This window comes from Phascolarctos cinereus, unplaced genomic scaffold (genome assembly GCF_003287225.1).
Source record: "Phascolarctos cinereus isolate Bilbo 61053 unplaced genomic scaffold, phaCin_HiC Scaffold_7;HRSCAF=346, whole genome shotgun sequence".
Lineage (NCBI taxonomy): Eukaryota > Metazoa > Chordata > Mammalia > Diprotodontia > Phascolarctidae > Phascolarctos > Phascolarctos cinereus.
Genome location: NW_027556180.1, coordinates 6,955,001 through 6,976,635, shown reverse-complemented (window position 1 = coordinate 6,976,635; position 21,635 = coordinate 6,955,001). Strand labels below are relative to the sequence as shown.

At 38.6% G+C, this 21,635-nt stretch overlaps 1 protein-coding gene across 1 annotated transcript in view; it reads left to right on the top strand.

Annotated features, from left to right (window-relative positions):
- The window catches only part of IL1RAP (interleukin 1 receptor accessory protein), a 134,828-nt gene that overhangs the window by 83,454 nt on the left and 29,739 nt on the right, over positions 1–21,635 (top strand). Inside the window, 3 exon segments of the mRNA XM_020964737.2 lie at positions 1,834–1,999; positions 4,794–4,865; positions 8,734–8,857. Coding sequence (XP_020820396.1) covers positions 1,834–1,999; positions 4,794–4,865; positions 8,734–8,857 — 362 coding nt within the window.

Here is a 21,635-nt window from a genome sequence, read left to right as displayed (position 1 = left end):
ACCTCCCTATGGGACAGAGCTCTAAGACCAAATTATCAGTGCCTGAGAAGGGGCCTTGAAATGTATGTGACAAAGGTTCTCGTCAAATTCACACTCCCATAAAATGCCCCAGATAGAAGGGAGCTGACTGATCCTGGAGCCTTGCCTCTTCCCCTTACTGGGGAGGAAACTGAGGCAGTGAAAAGTAAAGGGACTTCCCTGAGGTTCCACAGCTACTACGTGACAGCCGACACACATCCTGGACTTTCCCAAGTGCAGTGTGCTTTCTCCCACATGGTGGTGCCTGCTTCCAAGGTACTCAGGTATTTACAGTCAGATGACTGGAAAGCCAGTTTGACAGAAACAGAGTCCCAAGCCTAATTCCACACACTCATTCTGTTATAGGAGCCTTGACCCCAGGGCATTTACAATAATCTCCTGGGGATAGCACAGGTCTAGAGAGTAAACATGTGCCAGGAGGGCTTCATCATCTTGCATATTTGTCATAACAATATATGCAAAAGCTCTAATTGTGTCTGGTGTGAGGTCTTAGCCATGAAAACATTCAATGTGGTGATAGGGCTGTCATGTGGCTGGTTAATTTTTCATGATGCATTGTATTCTCATCAGAGATAGGGCTTATAGTTTTAAAGCTGGAAGGGATTTTAGAGATAATCTAGTTCCAATCCTTACTTTACAATTGAGGAAACTGAGGCCCATACAAGTTATACAACATACCCAAGGTCACACAGGTAGTAAGTGGCCACAGAAATGGTTGTGAAAGATGTTGGAGTGGATAGGTCCTGTTTTATGACATGTTTCTCTATTTTTTTTTTGCCCGAAAATTATGAAAGACTTTAGGGAAACAACAATCCAGGTCTAAATGCTATCAGAGGAAACCCAGCACAAGAACTTGCTCACACAGGGACTTCTTCTTTCTCAGTTTTGAGAAAATTTCTTTGTCATCTACACCTATGCCCTCTTTATACAGAAAAGGAAACTGAGACTTAGAAAAGAAATGGCAGATGTAGAGTAGATCCCAGCTCTGAAGCTATCCAACCATTTCATTTTACAGATGAGTAAACTGACACCCTGGGAAGTGAAATGGCTTGCCCAAAGTTACAAAGAGAATAAGAATCAGGATCCAAACCTATTTCCTAGGACTCCAAATAGGATGTCCCCTTAGGTCTTCTAGTTTACAGATGAACAAATGAAGCTTAGAGAAGGAACACAACTTTGCCAAAGCTCACGCAGCCAGCAAGTGAGTGAGTGGTGGGCCTGGCATTGGAATGTCAAGCCTCCTGCATTCTGGGGAAGATCTTCAGGGTGGCCAAAGGCTGGCTGCCTCCAGAGAGGAGGGGAATTGGAGTTTCCCCTGTATGCACCATGTACTCTGGTAATGAGAATCCTGGAGTGGGCAGCAGGAAATTAATGTGTTCCTGGAACTACTGAGGCCTGGCTGATTTAGGGGGCAGGAGGGTATACCCATTCTAGGCTTAGTCTGTGTTAGTCAAAGAGTACTGTTAACCTGCTGCATTCTGGCTTTCTAGAATTTATGTCACATGCCTAGAGGAGGCCCTGGAAACTTCTCCGACAAATGGGTTCTCCCATCCTCGTCATCTTCTGGTTTCTATGTGTGTCTGTATGTGTGTGTGTGTTGGGTAGGGATGTGGGTATTGTGTGTGAATGAATGTGTATATGTGATTATGTACATGTGTGTGTGCATACAGGAATGTATATTGTGAGGATGTGTGTGGATATGTGTGGCTGTGTATGCTGTATCTTTGAAACCAAGGCCTAGGATACTAAACATGGTTGTTTTGTCTCCTTTTGCTTTTTCTTGACTTGTTCTAGAACTGTAACAAAGTGGAGAGCTTTAACCAAGTCGAAGTGAATGGCACTCAGCTCGTCTTCAACTACGCTCTCACCTCCAACGCAGCATTGTACACGTGCGTTGTGACTTATCTGGAGAATGGTCGCATGTTTAACCTCACTCGAACTATGGATGTAAAGGTGGTAGGTAAGGAGAGATCATAACCCCAAAAACCACAGGGTTCTTCTTTTAGACTTAAATCAAGACCAGAGAAAGTGAAAAGAAACGTGCACCTTGGGAAAGCACCGGATAGAAAGCCAGGAGATCAGGTCGTAATTCTTATAATCTGAGACGTTCAGCTGGAAAAAGCCTCTGAGGTCATCTAGCCCAAACCTCTTATTTTACAGAGAAGGAGACTGAGACCCACAGAGGTTAAATTAAATGCCAAAAGGCATGCAGGTAATATGTGGAAGGGCCAGGATTCAAATTCAACTCCTCTGACTGCAAATCCAGAGCTCTTCCTACTACCTCATAGCTACATCTCTCAGTATCTCAAGGCCTAAAAGTCCTTTGCTATAAAATGGGGATAATACTACTCATGGTACCTGACTCACAAGGTGGTAAAGCGGATGTTACCTGGAAGCCCAAAAGCACTGTGTAAGAAGACATTTTGTTGATATATGTTAACTTCTTATACATCAAAACACCATATTCAAAAATAGATACCTGGTTCTCTACCTCGACTCCCACATTGAGCCTCACTTTTCCCATCTGGGGACAATGGCCCTCCAACCTGTCTGTTCTAAATGCCACTATAGGCTCCTGATAGGTGTTACCATTTAATAAAATACCCCTGAGTCCTTTGGAGGAAGATCCTCTGTCTCCCCCTAGACCCTGACCCATGTTTTGCTATGATTTTGGTCACAGTCTCTCTGGGAAACCCTCCAAGAAAAATTTCCCAGCACCTACTGGAGCTTTGGGAAAAAGGAATAAGGGTGTATGCAGGGAAAGCAGGGTAGTGAGTCAGATCTGACCCTCAGCAAGGGTGAGAAGACAACCCCAAGAAAACAAGCTGGTCTGAACAAAGCAGACAGCAATTAGGGAGAGGCAGGGCCCAGGCAGAATGCCCTTTACAACAACTGGATCTCCTGCCTTTACTTTCCACTCACTTCTGCAACTGAATAATTTGTAAGTGAAATTCAATGTGTGCCTTTTGGACGGCCTTTCTTTGCCTGGTAGTTGTATGGGAGAATGAAGAATTAGCTGATTTGTTTGGGCCTTAAACTTAGACAAAGAATAAAGGTTCACTTGAAGCTTTGTTTGCTTTTGGGTGGGAGGTGTAGTCCTCTGAGTCACAAGGAGGGAAGTCCCTCTGCAGGGCAGATTACAACCTTCCCTGGGAACTGCCTAGGCACTGAGAGATTCACCCTACCAGCTAGCATGTATCACAGGCAATATTTGCACTGCATCTTCCTGGCTTTGAGGCTAGCTCTTCCTTCATCCCTGATATCACGTTTCTGGGCCAGAATTTGGATTCTGCCTGAATGTCTTCCTTTGCTTTTTACCTGGGTCCATGGCTTCTATAAACTTCAGAAAGTTCATCCTTCAGACATAGGCACCACAGATGGCACCCTTGATATTATAGGGGAAGACATGGGCAGTAATAATGCTAATAAATAGCATTGGTATGACATTTTAATGTTTACAAAACACTGTATACATATGATTTTATTTAGTCCTCATAACAGCTTTAGGAAATAAGGACTAGAAGAAGTAGGTGAAGAAACTGAGACAGACAGTGATTAAGTGACTTGCTCAGGGTCACACAACTAGTAAATGCCTGAAGCTGGATTTGAACTCAGGGCTTCCTGACTCTGGAACAAGAGCTCTCAATCCCAGTTCTGTATATCCCTGCTCCAAACTCGCACAAGGAAGAAAGAAAGGAAGAAAGAGACAGAGAGAGAGACAGAGACAGAGACCCAGAGACAAAGAGAGACAGAGAGAAATACTGAGAGAGAGAGAGAGAGAGAGAGAGAGAGAGAGAGAGAAAGAGGAGGGAGGAAGGGAAGGAGGGAAGGAAGGAAGGAAGGAGGGAAGGAAGGAAGGAAGGAAGGAAGGAAGGAAGGAAGGAAGGAAGGAAGGAAGGGAAAGCACGAAACCTTCTTAAATGTCCATTCTGTGTCTAATCCCGTGCTGGGTGCTCTGGATGCAAATTCAAAAATCTGACAACACCTGCACTCAGAAAGCTTATATTTTACACTGAAATTCAGAACTGGACAGAGCCTTAACACACACTTTCCCACCTTTTCATTTGTCTGAGGCCCTAGGTAGGGAAATAACTAAATAAAGGTTAATCCAGTAGGATATAAGTCTATCTTTTGTAGAATCACTGAAAAAAAATCTGACCACTCCAGGAGCAGTTGGACTAATGAAAAAGATCTTCCCTTCATCCTGTTCCTTAATGTTTTTAATTTTCCCCACTGGCTTTCTTTATTTTGAAAACTTTCCCTTCTCCCTCCACCACCCCCCCCCCCGCCCATAGCTTGGAGTAAGACGAACTCATTAGAAACGTTGCTCTTAAATTGCTTTGGCTTAATGTTATGCCCAGGGAACTGGGGGCAAAGTGATGATGGCTAAAGTCCAATAACATTTACTCATTAAATTCTCAAGACCATTTTGAGATTCCTATTTGTAGCACAAGGATTTGTCTTCTGGTAGTTTGAGATAGTCAGCATCAGATGTATTATTCCAGCTACCAATTGTATTTGGTATTTGGTAGGTGCTTTCATTTGTGGGTTTTATTTTGTAGCCTCCAGGTATGTGTTCCCTAATATTAATGCTTATCATCATCAAAATCATCATCAATGACATATTTGTATTGTATCTGGCAACAATGAATAGTGAGAAAGGCTGGGGTGGCTTGGGGCTTCCCTTAAGTTGTACTTAGGGCAACTTCCTCCAAAGCCTGCTTGAATATCAGTGTTTCTCTTCTCTCCTGCAGCCTCTCCACATTATGCAACGCCCCCTCACATTTTCTATCCCAATGATGACATCATTTATGAAAAGGAACCAGGTATTGATACCATTCTTTTTTTTCTCCAGGGGATGGGTGGGGGGCCATTCCAAAGCTAAGTGCTTGGAAGGCTGTCTGTGGCACATTCTATTTGTCCTGAGATGTTTAGGCCTCCTCCTCATCATCCCTAGATTGGGCCAAGAAGGTTTGCTGTTGTTATTTTTGTTTGTTTATTCATGCATTTCAAAATTTCCATTGTTTAATACTATCAAATTTGAAGACACAGGGAACATTATACTTTTTTCCAAATTATTGGATCTAATAATTTGTGTCCTTCATGATAAAAAAAAAACACTCCTGCATGAATAAAATGACCTTAATCACAATATACCAAGCAAAGAAACAGCTATGATTGGCATTATGAAAAGCATTAAAACATGGTTTTGAAAACTTGTAATTAATTCCATGACATGAACATGAGAAGTCTAGGGCTTTGATGGTTCAGAAAAGGAAGAGATTTCCTTAAAGAGTTACCTCATCAGAAACTTTGAAATACCAAGGCATAGGAAAACTTATCTCCTAATGAAGATTTCCCTTGTTTGTGGTGAAAATCCACCTTAATAGTGGGAAAAAAGCTTCATGATGCAAATCTGATTCTTCCCTCCATCTTAGTGGCAATTGATGAAGAAGACAGCAAAAACACCAGGGATATCAGGCTGATCAAGTCCAATGGCAAATCAGGAATTCTTATTCTGATGTCCTCAGACATCACACTGAGGGGCCATGGGTATACTTCAGGGGATCCAGAAATTTGGATAGGAAAAAGAGATCTTTATTTTCATTAGCCTCTAACTGAAGTTTAGCATTTCCTTTATACATTCATGTAAACACACACACACACACACACACACACACATATCTATCTATCTATCTATCTATCTATCTATCTATCTATATAGATAGATAGATATGCATGCATACACATATATGTATATACACACACACATATGTATGCCTATATATATATGCCTATATATATATATGTATGCCTATATATATATGCCTATATATATATATATGCCTATATATATAGGCATATATGTATGTGTGTATAGGCAACTAGATGGCACAGTGGAAAGAGTGCTAGGCCTCAAGTCAGGAAGACTCATCTTCTTGAGTTCAAATCCATCCTCATAAACTAGCTAGCTGTATGACCCTGGGCAAGTCATTTAATCCTATATGCCTCAGTTTCCTTATCTGTAAAATGAGCTGGAGTAAGAAATGACAAACTGCCCCACTATCTGTGCCAAGAAAACCCAAATGGGGTCACACAGAGTCCGACATGACTGAAATGACTGAAATCAGCACATGCATATATGTATATAGAAATGCATGTGCATATTTTTATATATTCATAGATGTACACATAAATTCACACATACATGTGTTTATATATTCAGTGAAACAATCCATAGCTTTTATCAGACTGTGAGAGAGGTGAATGTTGCAAAAATTAAATAAAATAAAATAAAATTAAGTTAAATTTAATTAAATTAAATAAAAAAGGTTAAGAATCTTTCAGCCAGGGCCATCTTCTGTCTGTGACCAAGGCTGGGAATGTGCAGTGCTCTGAATGAGGGACATTGTATTCCTGTAATACACATCAATACTCTTAATCAATGCAAGCAGAGCATTTTATTTATATTAAAGCAAATTAGTAAAGGGAAGGAATAAACATTTATTAAGAATCATCTATATTCCAGGTACTGTATTAAATTCTTCTCAAACATTACTTCATTTAACTCTCATAACCACCCTAGAAGGTAAGTAATATTAGGATCTTCATTCTGCAGTAGAGGAAATTGAAAGCTGATGTATGTTAAATGACTTGTCTAGGGTCATTCAGCTATTAAGTGTCTGAGATTAAATCTGAATTTGAATTCAAGGTTTCCTGACTCCAATTTCAGTGTTTTGTGTACTGTGGTACCATCCAACTGCCATCAGTGTGAATTCTCCTTTTCCTTCCTTCTCCTCCCTCTTTTTGTATCTCTTTAACCTCTCCTGCCTCTTTTCTTTCCTTTTCCTCCTTCCACCTTACAAAGATAGGGGGAGCAGGAGCTTGGAGGCCACCGTAGTATGATGGGACCAGGGGGATGGGCAACTGATCGGGCTCCCTCCAACTCTCTCCAGAGTTAGGATACAGTACTGGTGAGACAGAAGGAAGGGGAGTGAGCTAGAGGAGGATGCAGAGACTCTCTTCAGGCTTCTGGGTCAGGAAATTGCCATTCATTCCCTGGAAGCCAGATCTGATGTTTCTAAATTAGGATCCTCACTTTGTTCATCTCTAAAAATGATGAGATTGTATTAGATGGCTCCTAATGTCTGTTTCTAGTTCTAAATCTTGGAATCTATTCCATTATTCTGATAATTTTTATTGTAACTATGATTATTATTGCATTCTCATCTTTTTCAATTGAGGTCAAATGGACATAGTTCTGGGATAAATTACTATCTTACTATTATTATTATTTTACCTGCAATGTTATGTGTACTGTTGATTCCATGAATGTAATAACTCATTTCTGCTGATGAATAGAAGTGTTAGCATGTAAGGTTATCTTCTGCACACACATTGACAGCATCCATTTGAGATAACTTCAGTGCAAAGAGGGTGATGAAGATGACATGTGTTCACTTTGTCCTCTTCCCACTCAATTTTGATTTTTATTTCTTTGGCTAGCTGTCTATGTTTTGAAAACTTTTTGTTCCATGGAGATTGGAGATTATTAATTATTATATGAACTGTTATCATAATCATCATTGTTTTTAATTTGGAATGTCACCTTTTGACAAGGACATTGGTAAACTGGATCATTGAATAATACTGATAAGCTACAAGAGAGAACTCAACATTGTGTCAGGAGTAGCAGCTGGCAACATTTAGTCTGGGGAAGAACGGCTATTGAGTCAGAGGTAGGGGGGAGAGTACAAAAACTGTCTCCAAGAATCACATGGGCTGTCTCATGGAGAAAGGACCACACTTTTTCTGCTTGGCCCTAGAGAGATGAACAAAAAAAAATGATTCATATGCAAAGAGCAAATCAAGGCTTGGTATGATGGAAAACAAAACAAACTACTGACTTCCCAAAAAACCGAGCTGTGAAAAGGTTGAGTGCGGGTACTTCCAGAGGTAAGGGCAAAGGTCAAATGGGCAGCTCCAGAGGTTAGGGAAAAAGTCGAGTGGGTCACCTCTGGAGGTAGCAGCTTCCTCTTTTAGTGGAGATTCACAAGCAATGAGACATGATCATTTGCCACAGACACCAGGCTAAGGATTCATTCTCAGATACGGTTTTAACTACAAAACACTTGAGCTCCTTTCCAATTTACAAATTCTATGCACCTAAGGTAGTTTTCTACTGTAGCTGTGTCTTTAAAAGTTAAGAACTTTGGCACCCCTCATCCATTACCATCATTTTAGGAAAATGAATAAGAGTCCAGAATTGAACTGAGAATCCTGACCTCCAAATGGCTCCATGGAAATCACTTCAATATAATACATTCCTGATGAAAAGAGCTACAACCCCCCCCCCACTGTCTTGCATTGATGTAAAAAGCAAAAAGGGCAAGAAGGGAATGTCCAAGAATATTAGGAGGGACCTAGGGAATAACTAATTAACAATCTTACTGATAGTATTATTTTAAGATGGCAATTGTGAGGGGAAAAAATGGCAAGTGGACTTTTTTGATATAAATTTCAAGATACTGTTTGATGGCAATATCACCTGAGGATTGGGCTTAAATGACCCATGAATTAGAGGACAACTTTTTCTAATTGTCTCATTGTCTAATCAACCAAAGACAAAAACCACAATGTGTGTAGAAAGTGTGCAGATTGAAACTTCAATTGTACTTTACAAATATCTCCTAGGTGAGGAGCTTGAACTTCCCTGTAAAGTCCGTTTTCCCTTCTTGAAAGACTCAAAGAGTGAGATTTGGTGGACCATAGATGGAAGAAAGCCTGATGATACAATGAATGTAACAGTAAACCAAAGGTAAAGTAAACCATACCAGATCACCTATACAAATGAATGTCTAGCAGAGATGAATAAGTGATGGTCCTCATCGCATTTCTATAGAACTTGAAAAGATTCTTAGAGCTAATGTGGGTGAATGGCTATGGAATCACATGATTTCTAAAGCCTTTAGTAGGAGTACCTTAAAGGTTGTAAAGCCATTTCAAATCCCTTTAAATATGAACTAGATCCAGATCGTAAATAAATATATGTAAAGGTTTTAATTGGGTCTGTTAATAATGAAAACCCAATCACCTCTTTATAAGTAGGATCCCATGTGTTTATACTTATGGTTCAGTCCTTTCTTTTTGTTCCCTTCTATTTGTAGGTATTTTTTTTGCATTTTTCTAAATCTGTATCTTACCTCTGTCAGTTTCTCCTTTTCATCTACCTTCAAGTCTTTCTTACTTAATTTTTACCTCCTTGTCCCTTTGTAAGTCAGTAAAAACATCCTAGAGAACTAATTTTCTTAATAAGCAAAGTTAGGGGTTTGAAAAGCAGAGCTTATGTATCCAATTCTTAATCTTAAAAGGTGATGAATAGGAACAGAATAAATTGGTAAAAAATTTTAAAAAATCTAGGTTGGCTTTTCCCATTCCCATTTCATTCTATCCCTTCCCACCATGAGTCATCAGCTCTGAACAGAGGGGGGAGAATTCCCATTCCCAGCTCTAAATGATAAGCAATGGAGTTAAATTGCATATGTTTTGAAAACAATAATAAAACTGAATTCATTATTAGTCAGGGTTGAGACCTTCCTCTGTTCCATGTGTCCACATTAATGACATCAGGTAATTTAGTTTATCAGATTCAAATCTTTGTTATTGTTGTTCAGCCATGTCAGTCACACCCTACTCCTTGTGACCCTATTTGGGGTTTTCTTGGCAAAGCTATTGAACTGCTATTTCCTTCCCCAATTCATTTTACATACTGGAGATTCAGTATTTTTTTTTTCATCTTTAAAGTACTCTACATTCTAGTCTGATGATTCTATTTTTTTTTCATTATTGTCTCCACTGAAAGAGAGAAATAGTCTAAATTAAATTTGAGTTTATTTGAAAAAAAATAAGTAAATATTTAAGCTGACAAGGGGGCTACCAACATTCCTGCAAATAATTTGCACTCTATTAAAGCAAACCAGAGCTTATTGTTTTTTTTTAATTGTTTGTTTTCAAAGGTTATTATACAGGCAAACATTCAGTAGGACAGGTGCTTACAATGACGTTTTCTGCAACACTTCTGAGTCCAGGCTGAACCAATAATTTGGTTTGTGCATCTGGGGAAATGTTAGCCATGTTTGTAACATACAACTGCATCACAAATGCCTGATACGACAGTCAAGATAATCTAGGCTTGAATCTTTCTTCTAATGCTCACCGGGTAATTTTAGGCAACTCATTTAATCTTTCTGAGACTCAGTTTTCCCACTTAAAAATGAGTATAGTAAAATCCATAATCCCCACTTCACAGGAATATTAAAAGGATCAGACACAGTGCTTGCTACCTAGAACTTTGCAAGCAAACTGTGTAAAGAAAGGACACCCGTTATTTTTATCCAAATCTCCACCTTACTTCCCTATAATACTTAGCTAGAATTTGTGAGATGGCTATGCAGAGCTAGGGGTATAGAATGTGAACATGGAATTAAAAACAAGAGGCCACGTACATATCTTGTTTTCCTGCGATAAATGCATACCTTCCCTCCAGACAGCAGTTTGTTTTATGTACCATGAATTTTCTTCCTCCTCCTGCCTATGCTATGACTGAGAAACTAGCTTCTTCCCCAAAGCCTTTCTATTTTGAACCAGTCCCTGTTTAGGATAGCTTGTAGCCCACCAAACTTTTTTTTTTTAATTTTCATAGCAACTTCTTACTAACCATGCCTCCCTCATCTTACATGTATAACTAAGATCATTTGTACCCAAGTGAAAATGTTGCATTTATAATATTGAACTGCCATCATATCCAACCAAATCCTCCAATGGTCAAGATCTTGGGGTCTTGATTCACTCAAATATTATTTTTGCTCTCTCTCCCAACCTTGTGTCATCTGACAATGTGATAAGCATGCCCTCTACACCTTAATCCAAATCATGATAAAACCAGCAGCATTGAACTCTAGCCACATTGACTGGGAGCCTTTATAAATAATTCTTCCTTGAATATGGCCACCCAACCACCTCTGAATGCACCTTATCATCTCTTTATCTTCTCCAGAAGGGTGGTATGAAATACATTATTAAAAAAAAAACACCTTTGCTATAATCAAGGTAATTCTTTTTACAAAGAACATCTTCTGTCCTGTAGAATGGGGAGCATCCCTTATATCTCCCCACTTGGACCTGGCATGTAGCTTGCCTGATACTGTTTTCCTTGCTTTGACAAACCAGCCATTGCTGAAGCTTGCACTACTTCTCCCTTGCGCCTCTTTCTCCTCCTGGATATCTTGGTCACTTGTGGAGAGGACTTTTCCCAACTCCCACCCAATAGGAGGTTATCAATGTCTTTAGGAAACCATTTTTGTTGCATCTCTCTTTGTGCCACCACTTTCTAGCTTCATGTGTTAGGCATAATAAGCAAGGTTGCCTCTAACCTCAACACTCATTTGAAATTGCTCTCTCCATAACAAAATTACCAAGGATTTCATAATTGCTAATTCCAGTGGTCTTTTTGTAATCTTCCTCCTTTTTAACGTTTCTGTAGACTTTGCCTTTGCTGAGCTTCTCATCCTTGTGGGAGAATATACTCTCTTATTTGATTTTCATATGGCTATCTCTTGGTTTTCCTCCCACCTATCTGACCACTGATCAATCTTTTTACTGCATTATCATAGCATTCCTAATTAACTGTTGCTGTCCTCCCAAGGCTCTGCCCTAGACCTGCTTCTCTTTATGTCTATATTCTTTCCCTTGGTAACCTTTTGAATTTTAATGGGTTCAACTGCTATCTTTAGGCAAATGATCTCTGTATCAGGTTATCCAGCCCCAGTTTCTTTCCTGGGCACTTTTCCTATATCACACCAACTGCTTGTTGAACATTTTGAACGGGATGTACCATATGTATGTAAAATAGATGTGTCTAAAATAGAATTGGTTATCTCCCCTCTTCTCAACTTTCCTATTACTTTTAAGAGCATCGTTATCTGTTCAGGCACTCAGGCCCACAATGCTGACATCATCCTTAACTCCTCTCTCTTATTCATCGAACATATCTAGTTTCCAAATCTTGGAATTTCTTCACCATACATGTATCACAAATGTACTCATATCTCTTCTTCCTCAGACACTACCTTTATTTTTTCCCACTTAACAATATTTTTTTCAACTTGTTTGTAAATAGAGTTTTCAATATTCAATTTTATAAAACTTTTGAGTAACAAATTCCTCCCTATCTTCCTTCCCCCCTTCGCAAAAGAGCAACCTCCTCTTATTGCTAAAGGTAACATTTCTAGTGTAATATTGAAAAATAGTGGTGATAATGGGCATCCTTGTGACACCCCTAATCTTATTGGAAAACTTCTGAACTTATCGCCATTATGCGTATTTTTGCTGATGGTTTTAGATAGATACTGCTTATCATTTTAAAGAAAACTCCATTTATTCCTATGTTCTCTAGAGTTTTTAGTAAGAATGGTTCCTGTATTTTGTGAAAAGCTTTTTTTTTCTTCCTCTATTGACATAAGTATATGATTTCTGTTAGTTTTGTTATAGATGTGGTCAATTATGCTGATAGTTATGCTAATATTGAACCAGCCCTACATTCCTGGTATAAACCATGTTTGGTCATAGTGACTTATCCTTCTGACAAATTGCTATACTACCTTTGCTACTATTTTACTTGCATTTTTGTATCAATGTGCATTAGGGAAATTGGTCTATAATTTTCTTTCTCTGTTTTAGCTCTTCCTGGTTTAGGTATCAGGACCATATTTTTGTTATAAAAATAATTTGGTAGGACTCAGTATTTGCCAATTTTTCCCCAAAATAGTTTATATGCTATTGGAATTAATTGTTCTTTAAATATTCAATATGATTCACTTGTAAATCCATCTGGTCCCGAAGATTTTTCATTAGGGATTTCTTTGATGGCTTGTTCAATTTTTTTTTTCTAAAATGGGTTTATTTAAGTATTTTATGTCCTGTTCTCTTAGTCTGGGCATTTTATATATTTCTGGTAAATATTATTCCATTTCAGTTAGATTGGCAGATTTATTGGCAGACAGTTAGGCAAAATAACTCCTAATAATTGCTTTAATTTCCTCTTCATTGGTGATAAATTCACCCTTAATTTTTTATACTGGCAATTTGCTTTTCTTCTCTTTTTTTATTAAATCAAATTAGCCAAAGGGTTATCTTCTTTTTTTTCATAACCCCAGCCCTTAATTTTATTTATTAGTTCACTAGCTTCCTTTCTTTCAATTTTATTAACTTTCCTTTTGATTTTCAGAATTTATAATTTGGTATTCAATTGGGGATTTTATTTTTTTTTCCTAGCTTTTTTAGTTCCATGTCCAATTCATTGATCTCCTGTTTCTCTACTTTATTCATTTAACATTTTAGAGATATAAAATTTCCCGTAAGAACTACTTAGGCTACATACCATAAATGTCGGTATGTTGTTTCATTATTGTCATTCTCTTTTTTTTAGGAGGAAAATCAAATTTATTTATTGCTTTTGGATCAATCAATCAAAAAACATTTATTAAGCACTGATTATATGCCTAGTACTGTATCAGGCACTGGAACTATTTGCATGAAGTAATATAAAGACAGAATACCCAGAATTTCAAAAAAAGAAAAAAGGGAGAGAAGGAATGGCTATCTGAGAATACTGATGAGAACTTAAACACTTAGAATTCTTTTTAGTTCTAAATTAATTAATTTAAATATAAATAGTTACTGAATAAATTTAGTAATGACATTTGAGGTTAAATGTTTAACATTTTTTTATTTGTTTTGTAAGTAGTTTTTCTTTTTCTTTTTTTAATGTAAATTTATTTATTTTTAGTTTTCAATATTTACTTCCACAAGATTTTGAGTTCCAAATTTTCACCCCATCTCACCCCTTCCCCCACTCTGAGCTTGCATGCATTCTGAATATCCCTTCCCTTAGTCTGCCCTCTCTTCTATCTCTCCCCCTCTTCTTTTATCCCTTTCCTCTTCCATTTTCCTGTAGGGCAGGATAGACTTCTGTACCCCATTTCCTATATTTCTTCTTTCCCAGTTGCATGTGAAAACATTTTTTTTAATATATGTTTTTAAAACTTTGGTTTCTAAAATTTTCTTGCTTCCTCCCTCCCTACCCACCCTGATTGAAAAGTCAAGCAACTCAATATAGATTATACATGCACAGTCATGCAAAACACTTCCATAGTAGACATGTTGTTAAAAACTAACTCTATTTCCCTTAATCCCATCATGCCCTCCCATTTATTCTATTTTTTTCTTTTGACTCTGTCCCTCCTCAGAAGTATTTGCTTCTGATTACCCCCTTTCCCAATCTGCCCTCCTCTTTCTCATCCACTTGCTCTCTTGTCCCCTTATCCCCCTATTTTCCTGTAGGGTAAGACAGATTTCCATACCCAATTGGATGTGTATGCTGTTCCCTTCATATGCTGAATCCTATGAGAATAAGATTCACTCATTCCCTCTCACCTTCCCCCATTTCCCCTTCACTGTAAGAGCCTTTTCTTTTCTGTTTTTTTTTTTGAGATAATTTACCACATTCTACCTTTCCTTTTCTTCTTCTCCTAGTATAATCCTCTCTCTTCCCTTAATTTTATTCTCCAGATATTACACCTTCATCTTCAACTCACCCTTGCCCTCTATCTATCTATCTATCTATCTATCTATCTATCTATCTATCTCTATCTATCTATCTATCTATCTATCTATCTATCTATCTATCTATCTACATATATATAATTTTTCCCTCAAACCACCCTAATACTGACAAAGGTCTCATGAGTTAGAAATATCATCTTTCCATGCAGGAATGTAAACAGTTCAACCATAATAAGTCTCTTATGATTTCCCTTTCCTATTTACCTCTTCATGTTCCAATTCAGTCTTGTATTTGAAAGTAAAATTTTGTATTCAGCTCTGGTCTTTTCATCAAGAATGCTTGAAAATCCTCTATTTCAATGAATGACCATATTTTCCACTGAAGGATTATAATCAGTTTTGCTGGATAGGTGATTCTTGAATGTAATCCTATCTCCTTTTTCCTCCAGAATATTATATTCCATGCCCTGTGGTCCTTTAATGAAGAAGCTGCTAAATCTTGTGCTATCCTGATTGTGATTCCACAATACTTGAATTATTTCTTTCTGGCAGCTTGTAATATTTTCTCCTTGACCTGGGAACTCTGGAATTTGGCTCCAATGTTCCTAGGAGTTTTCCTTTGGGCATCTCTTTCAGGAGGAGATCTGTGTATTTTTTCAATTTCTATTTTGCCCTCTGGTTCTAATATATCAGGGCAGTTTTCCTTGATAATTTCTTGAAAGATGATATCTAGGGTCTTTTTTTGATCATCACTTTCAGATAGTAAAATAATTTTTAAATTCTCTCTCCTGGATCTATTTTCCAGGTAAGTTGTTTTTCCAATGAGATATTTCATATTGTTTTCAATCTTTTTTATTTGCTTTTCAGTGTCTTGATTTCTTTTTTTTAATTTTTGTTTTTTTCTTTTTTTTAATACAAATTTATTTATTTTTAATTTTCAACATTCACTTCCACAAGTTTTTGAGTTCCAAATTGCTCACACCTTCCCCCACCCCAAGATGACATGCATTCTGAATACCACTTCCCCTATTCTGCCTTCTCTTCTATCTCTCCCCCGTCCCTTCTCTTATCCCCCTCCCCTTCTATTTTCCTGTAGAGCAGGATAGATTTCTGTACCCCATTTCCTGTATTTCTTTTTTCCCAGTTGCATGTGCAAACATTTTTTTAAACATGTGTTTTTAAAACTTTGAGTTCCAAATTTTCTCCCTTCCTCCCTCCCCACCCACCCTCATTGAAAAGGCAAGCAACTCAATATAGGTTGTACGTGTGCAGTTATGCAACACATTTCCATATTAGAAATGTTGTGAAAAACTAACTCTATTTCCCTTAATCCTATCTTGCCCTCCCATTTATTCTATTCTTTCTTTTGACCCTGTCCCTCCTCAGAAGTATTTGCTTCTGATTACTCTCCTTCCCAATCTGCCCTCCTCTCTATCACCCCCCTGTACTCTTGTTCCTTTCTCCCCCTATTTTCCTGTAGGGTAAGACAGATATCCAAACCCAATTGAATATGTATGTTATTCTCTCCTAAAAGCCAAATTCTATGAGAATAAGATTCCCTCATTCCCTCTCACCTTCCCCTGTTTCCCCTCCACTGTGAGAGACTTTTGTTTTCTGTTTTGTTTTTTGTGAGATAATTTACCCCATTCTACCTCTCCCTTTCTTCTCCGAGTCTCATCCTCTCTCAACCCTTAATTTTATTCTCCAGATATGACCCCTTAATCTTGAACTCACTCTGTGCCCTCTATCTTTCTATATATACATAGATATAAGTTTTTCCTTCAACTACCCTAATACTGACAAAGTTATCACGAGTTACAAATATCATCTTCCCATGCAGGAATGTAAACAGTTCCATCTTAATAAGTCTCTTATGATTTCTCTTTCCTGTGTACCTCTTCATGTTCCACTGGAGTCCTGTATTTGAAAGTCAAATTTTCTGTTTAGCTCTGGTCTTTTCATCAGGAATGCTTGAAAGTCCTCTATTTCACTGAATGACGATTTTTTCCCCGGAAGGATTATACTCAGTTTTGCTGGGTAGGTGATTCTTGGTTGTAATCCTATCTCCTTTGCCCTCTGGAATATTATATTACATGCTCTGTGGTCCTTTAATGTAGAAGCTGCTAAATCTTGTGTTATCCTGATTGTATTTCCACAGTACTTGAATTTTTTCCTTCTGGCAGCTTGTAATATTTACTCCTTGACCTGGAAACTCTGGAATTTGGCTCCAATGTTCCTAGGAGTTTTCCTTTGGGAATCTCTTTCAGGAGAACTGTGGATTCTTTCAATTTCTATTTTGCCCTCTGGTTCTAATATGTCAGGGCAGTTTTCCTTGATAATTTCTTGAAAGATGATGTCTAGGCTCTGTTTTTGATCATGGCTTTCAGATAGTCCAATAATTTTTAAATTTTCTCTCCTGAGTCTATTTTCCAAGTCAATTGTTTTTACAATGAGACATTTCGCATTGTTTTCTAATTTTTCATTCTTTTGGATTGTTCTACTGTGTCGTGATTTCTCATAAAGTCACTAGCTTCCAATTGCTCTATCCTAATTTTTAAGGGAGTATTTTCTTCAGTAATCTTTTGGACTTCCTTTTCCATTTGGCCAATTTTTTGTTTTAGGGCATTTTTCTCCTCATTGGTTTTTTGGACCTCTTTTGCCATTTGGCTCAGGTTATTTTTTAAGGTGTTATTTTCTTCAGTATTTTTTTTGGGTCTCCTCTAGCAATCTGCTGACTTGTTTTTCATGATTTTCTTGCATCACTGTCATTTCTCTTCCCAGTTTTTCCTCTGCTTCCCTTACTTGCTTCTCAAAATCCCTTTTGATCTCTTCCAAGGCCTGGGACTGATTCATATTTTTCTTGGAGGCTTTGGATGTAGGAGTTTTGACTTTGTTGTCTTCTTCTGGTTGTATATTTTGATCTTCTTTTTCACCAAAGTAAGATAATATAGTCTGACTCTTTTTGCGCTGCTTGCTCATGTTCCCAGCCAATTACTTGAGTTTTAAACTCTTTGTTAAGGTAAGAGTTTGCTTCCAATGTGGAGAGTGTAGTGTACTAAGCTTCAGGGGTTTGTATAGCTGTTTTCAGAGATACTTGTACGGACCTGTCAATTTTCAGTTCTTCCAAAGTGGTATGATAAGGGGTGAGGTGTTTACTCCTTTCCTGGCCTGTGACCACAAGTACTCCTTTCTGTTCTGTAGAGGTTCCTCTCTACAGCCACTTGAAGATCCACCACCCCAGTGCTCCTCCTCACCCCAGCACCGCCACCCAGAACTGTGACCCAGATCCACACACAGGCAAAGCAAAAGATTCCTGCATCAGCAATGGCAAAGAGATCCCTGCAATCCCTCTGTAATCTGCTACTGGATTCCCCCTCAGTCTGTCGGCCAGAAGCTCAGGAAGCAGCTGCCCCCCCAAGGCTTACGCTCTTGAGGAATGGAGCTGAAACCCTGCTTCCGCTCTGACCACTGACAGAAACAGACTTTTCCCACTGACCTTCTAAGTTGTCTTTGGCATTGGTGGATTTAGGAGTCTGGAAACCTCCACAGCTGCCCGCGATTCAGTCCTCTGAGGCCTGCTCCAAGTTTACTGAGGCCTGCGTGCCCACACCATGCTGGGCTGTGTTCCGAGCCCGGCGCGATACACCTTTCTGATCAATCATCCAGGTTGTCTTGGGCTGGAAATTTGTTTCGCTCTGTGATTTTGTGGGTTTTCCTGCTTCAGAATTTGTTTAGAACCATTTTTTAGAGTATTTGGAGAGGTTTGGGGGAGAGCTGAAGGAAGTCACTGCTTTCACCCTGCCATCTTAGCTCTGCCCCCCAGTGTCTTGATTTCTCATAAAGTCACTAGCTTCCAATTGTTGTATTCCAATTTTTAAGGAAGTATTTTCTTCAGTAATGTTTTTGACTTCCTTTTCCATTTGACCAATTTTTCTTTTTAGGGCCTTCTTCTCCTCGTTGGCTTTTTGGACCTCTTTTGCCATTTGGGTTAGGCTATTTTTTTAAGGTGTTATTTGCTTCAGTATTTTTTGAGATCTACTTTAGCAAGTTCTTGACTTGTTTTTCATAATTTTCTTGCATCACTTTCATTTCTCTTTCCAGTTTTTCCTCTACTTCTGTTATTTGCCTCTCAAAATCCCTTTTGAGCTCTTCCAAGGTCTGGGACTGATTCATATTTTTCTTGAAGGCTTTGGATGTAGGAGCTTTGGCTTTCTTGTCTACTAGTTGTATATTTTGATCTTTTTCACCAAAGTCAGAAAATATAGTCTGACTTTTTTTACGCTGTTTGCTCATGATACCAGCCAATTACTTGAGTTTTAAACTCTTTGTTAAGGTAAGAGTCTGCTTCCAAGGTGGAGAACGTACTGTCCTAAGCTTCATGGATCTGTACAGCTGTTTTCAGAGTTACTTGTAGGGACCTGTAAATTTTCAGTTCTTCCAAGGTGATACGATAAGGGGTAAGGTGTTTACTCCTTTCCTGGCCTGTGCTTTGGTCTGTTAGTTACCACAAGCACTCCTTTATGTCCTGGAACTGTGAGGAGGGTTTTCTCTCTACAGCCACTATAAGCTCCACCGTGACAGTGCTCCTCCTCACCCCAGGACTGCCACCCAGAACTATGACCCAGATCCAAGCATGGGCAAAGCAAGAGATTCCTGCCTCAGCACTGGCAAATAGATCCATGAAATCCCCCTCTAATCAGCCACTTGATTCCCCCTGAGTGTGTGGGCCTGAAGCTCAGGAGGCAGCTGTCCCTGACAGGGCCACATTCTCGGAAAATTGGAGCTGCCACCCCTCACTCCTCTGTCAGCATCGCAGAAACAGACTCTTCCCACTGACCTTCTAAATTGTCTTTGTCCTTCCTGGGTGGAGAAGTCTGGAAGCCTCCACAGCTGGCCGTGATTCAGTCCTCAGAGGCCTGCTTCAGGTTTGCTGTGGCCTGTGTGCCCACACCGAACTGTGATCGTCTCTCTCTGCCCAGCGAGATATACCTTTCTGATCAATCATCCAGATTGTCTTGGGCTGGAAATTTATTTCACTCTGCCTTTCTATGGGTTCTGCTGCTTTAGAATTTGTTTAGAGCCATTTTTTATAGGTGTTTGGAGGGGTTTGATGGAGAGCTCAAGCAAGTCATTGCTTTCACTCTTCCATCTTGGCTCTGCCCCCCTATTGTCATTCTCTTTAATGAAATTATTGCTTGTTTCTCTTATCTGGAGTTCTGCCCACTCATTCTTTAAGATTAGATTATGTGGTTTCCAATTAATTTTATCTATCTTTCCATGGCCCTTTATTACACATAATTTTTAATGCATCATGAGCTGAAGATGATGCATTTAATATTTCTGTCTTTATGTGTTTGATTGTGAGGTTTTGTGCCCTAATGACTGATCATTTTTGTGCCAGGTATCTCTGAGAAAAAGGTATATTCCTTCCTATCTTCATTCAATTTTCTTCATATGTCTATCCTATTGAACTTTTCTAAAATTCTATTTACCTCAACTTCTTTCTTGGTTATTTTGTGATTAGATTTATCTAGTTCTGAAAGGGGGAGGTTGGGGTCCCCACTAGAACAGTTTTGATGTCTTTTTCTTCCTGTTACGCACTGATATTCTCTTCTAAGAATCTGGATACTAATCCACTTGGTGCATAAATGTTTAGTATTGGCATGATGTCATTGTCTATGGTACCTTTTAGCAAGATGTAGTTTTCTTCCTAATCTCTTTTAATTGGCTCTCTTTTTGCTTTTGCTTTATCTGAGATCAGGATTGATATGCCTTTTTTTTCTTTAACCTCCACTGAAGCATAATATATTCTGCTTCAGCCTTTTACTGTTATTTTGTGTGCATCTCTGCTTCAAAACTGTTTCTTGTAAACAACATATTAGAGGCTTTTGGTTTTTAATACATTCTGCTATCTTCTTCCATTTTATGGGAGAGATCATCCCATTCACATTCACAGATATGCTTACTGTGTATTTCTCTCCATCTTGTTCCCCCCCCCCATTCTGTTTATACTTCTCTCTCTCTTTTCACCCTTTCCTGCCTTAGAAGTGTTTTGCTTCTGGCCACTGCCTCCCTCAATCTTCTCTCTTTTTTTCTATCAGCCCCATTTCCCTTTCTTTCCCATTATTTTGTTTCAGTTCTGCCCTGCCTTCTATCAGCCCCCCATCTCGTCCCCCCTGCCCTGCTTACCCTTAGGGTAATATAAATTTGTATAGCCAACTGAATGTGTATGTTATTCCCTCTTTGAGCTAAATCTGATGAGAGTAAGGTTCAAGAAATGCTTATTCCTCCCTTCTTTCCCTTTACTTTAATAGGTATTTTGTGACTCTCAATGTGATATAATTGACCCTATTTTGCTTCCCCCTTTCATCTTCTCCCAGTACAATCTTTTTTTCCACCCCTTATTTTTTTTTCTTAATATCATCACATCAATACTAACTTATACCCACACCCTCTGTTTATTAATATTTCTTCTAACTGCCCTAATAGAGATACAGTTCTCAAGAGTTACAAGTGTCATCTTCCTATCTAGGAATGTAAACAGTTTAATTTTATTTAATAACATGTTTCTTTCTTTCCTGTTTATCATTTTATGCTTCTCGTGAGTCTTCTATTTGATGATCAGATTTTCTGTTAAGCTCTGGTCTTTTCATCAGGGAAGTTTGAAAGTCCCCTATTTCATTGAGTGACCATCTTTTCCCTTGAAAGATTATACTCAGTTTTGCTGGGTGGTTGGTTCTCTGTTATAATCCAAGCCCCTTTGTCTTCCAGAATGTCATATTCCAAGCCCTCCAATTCCTTAATGTAGAAGCTGCTAAGTCCTGTGTGATTCTGACTGTGACTACGTAATATTTAAATTGTTTCTTTCAAGCTGCTTGTAATGTTTTCTTCTTGACCTTACAATTCTGGAATTTGGTTACAACATTCCTGGGACTTTTCATTTTGTGATCTGTTTCAGGAGGTGATCAGGGGAT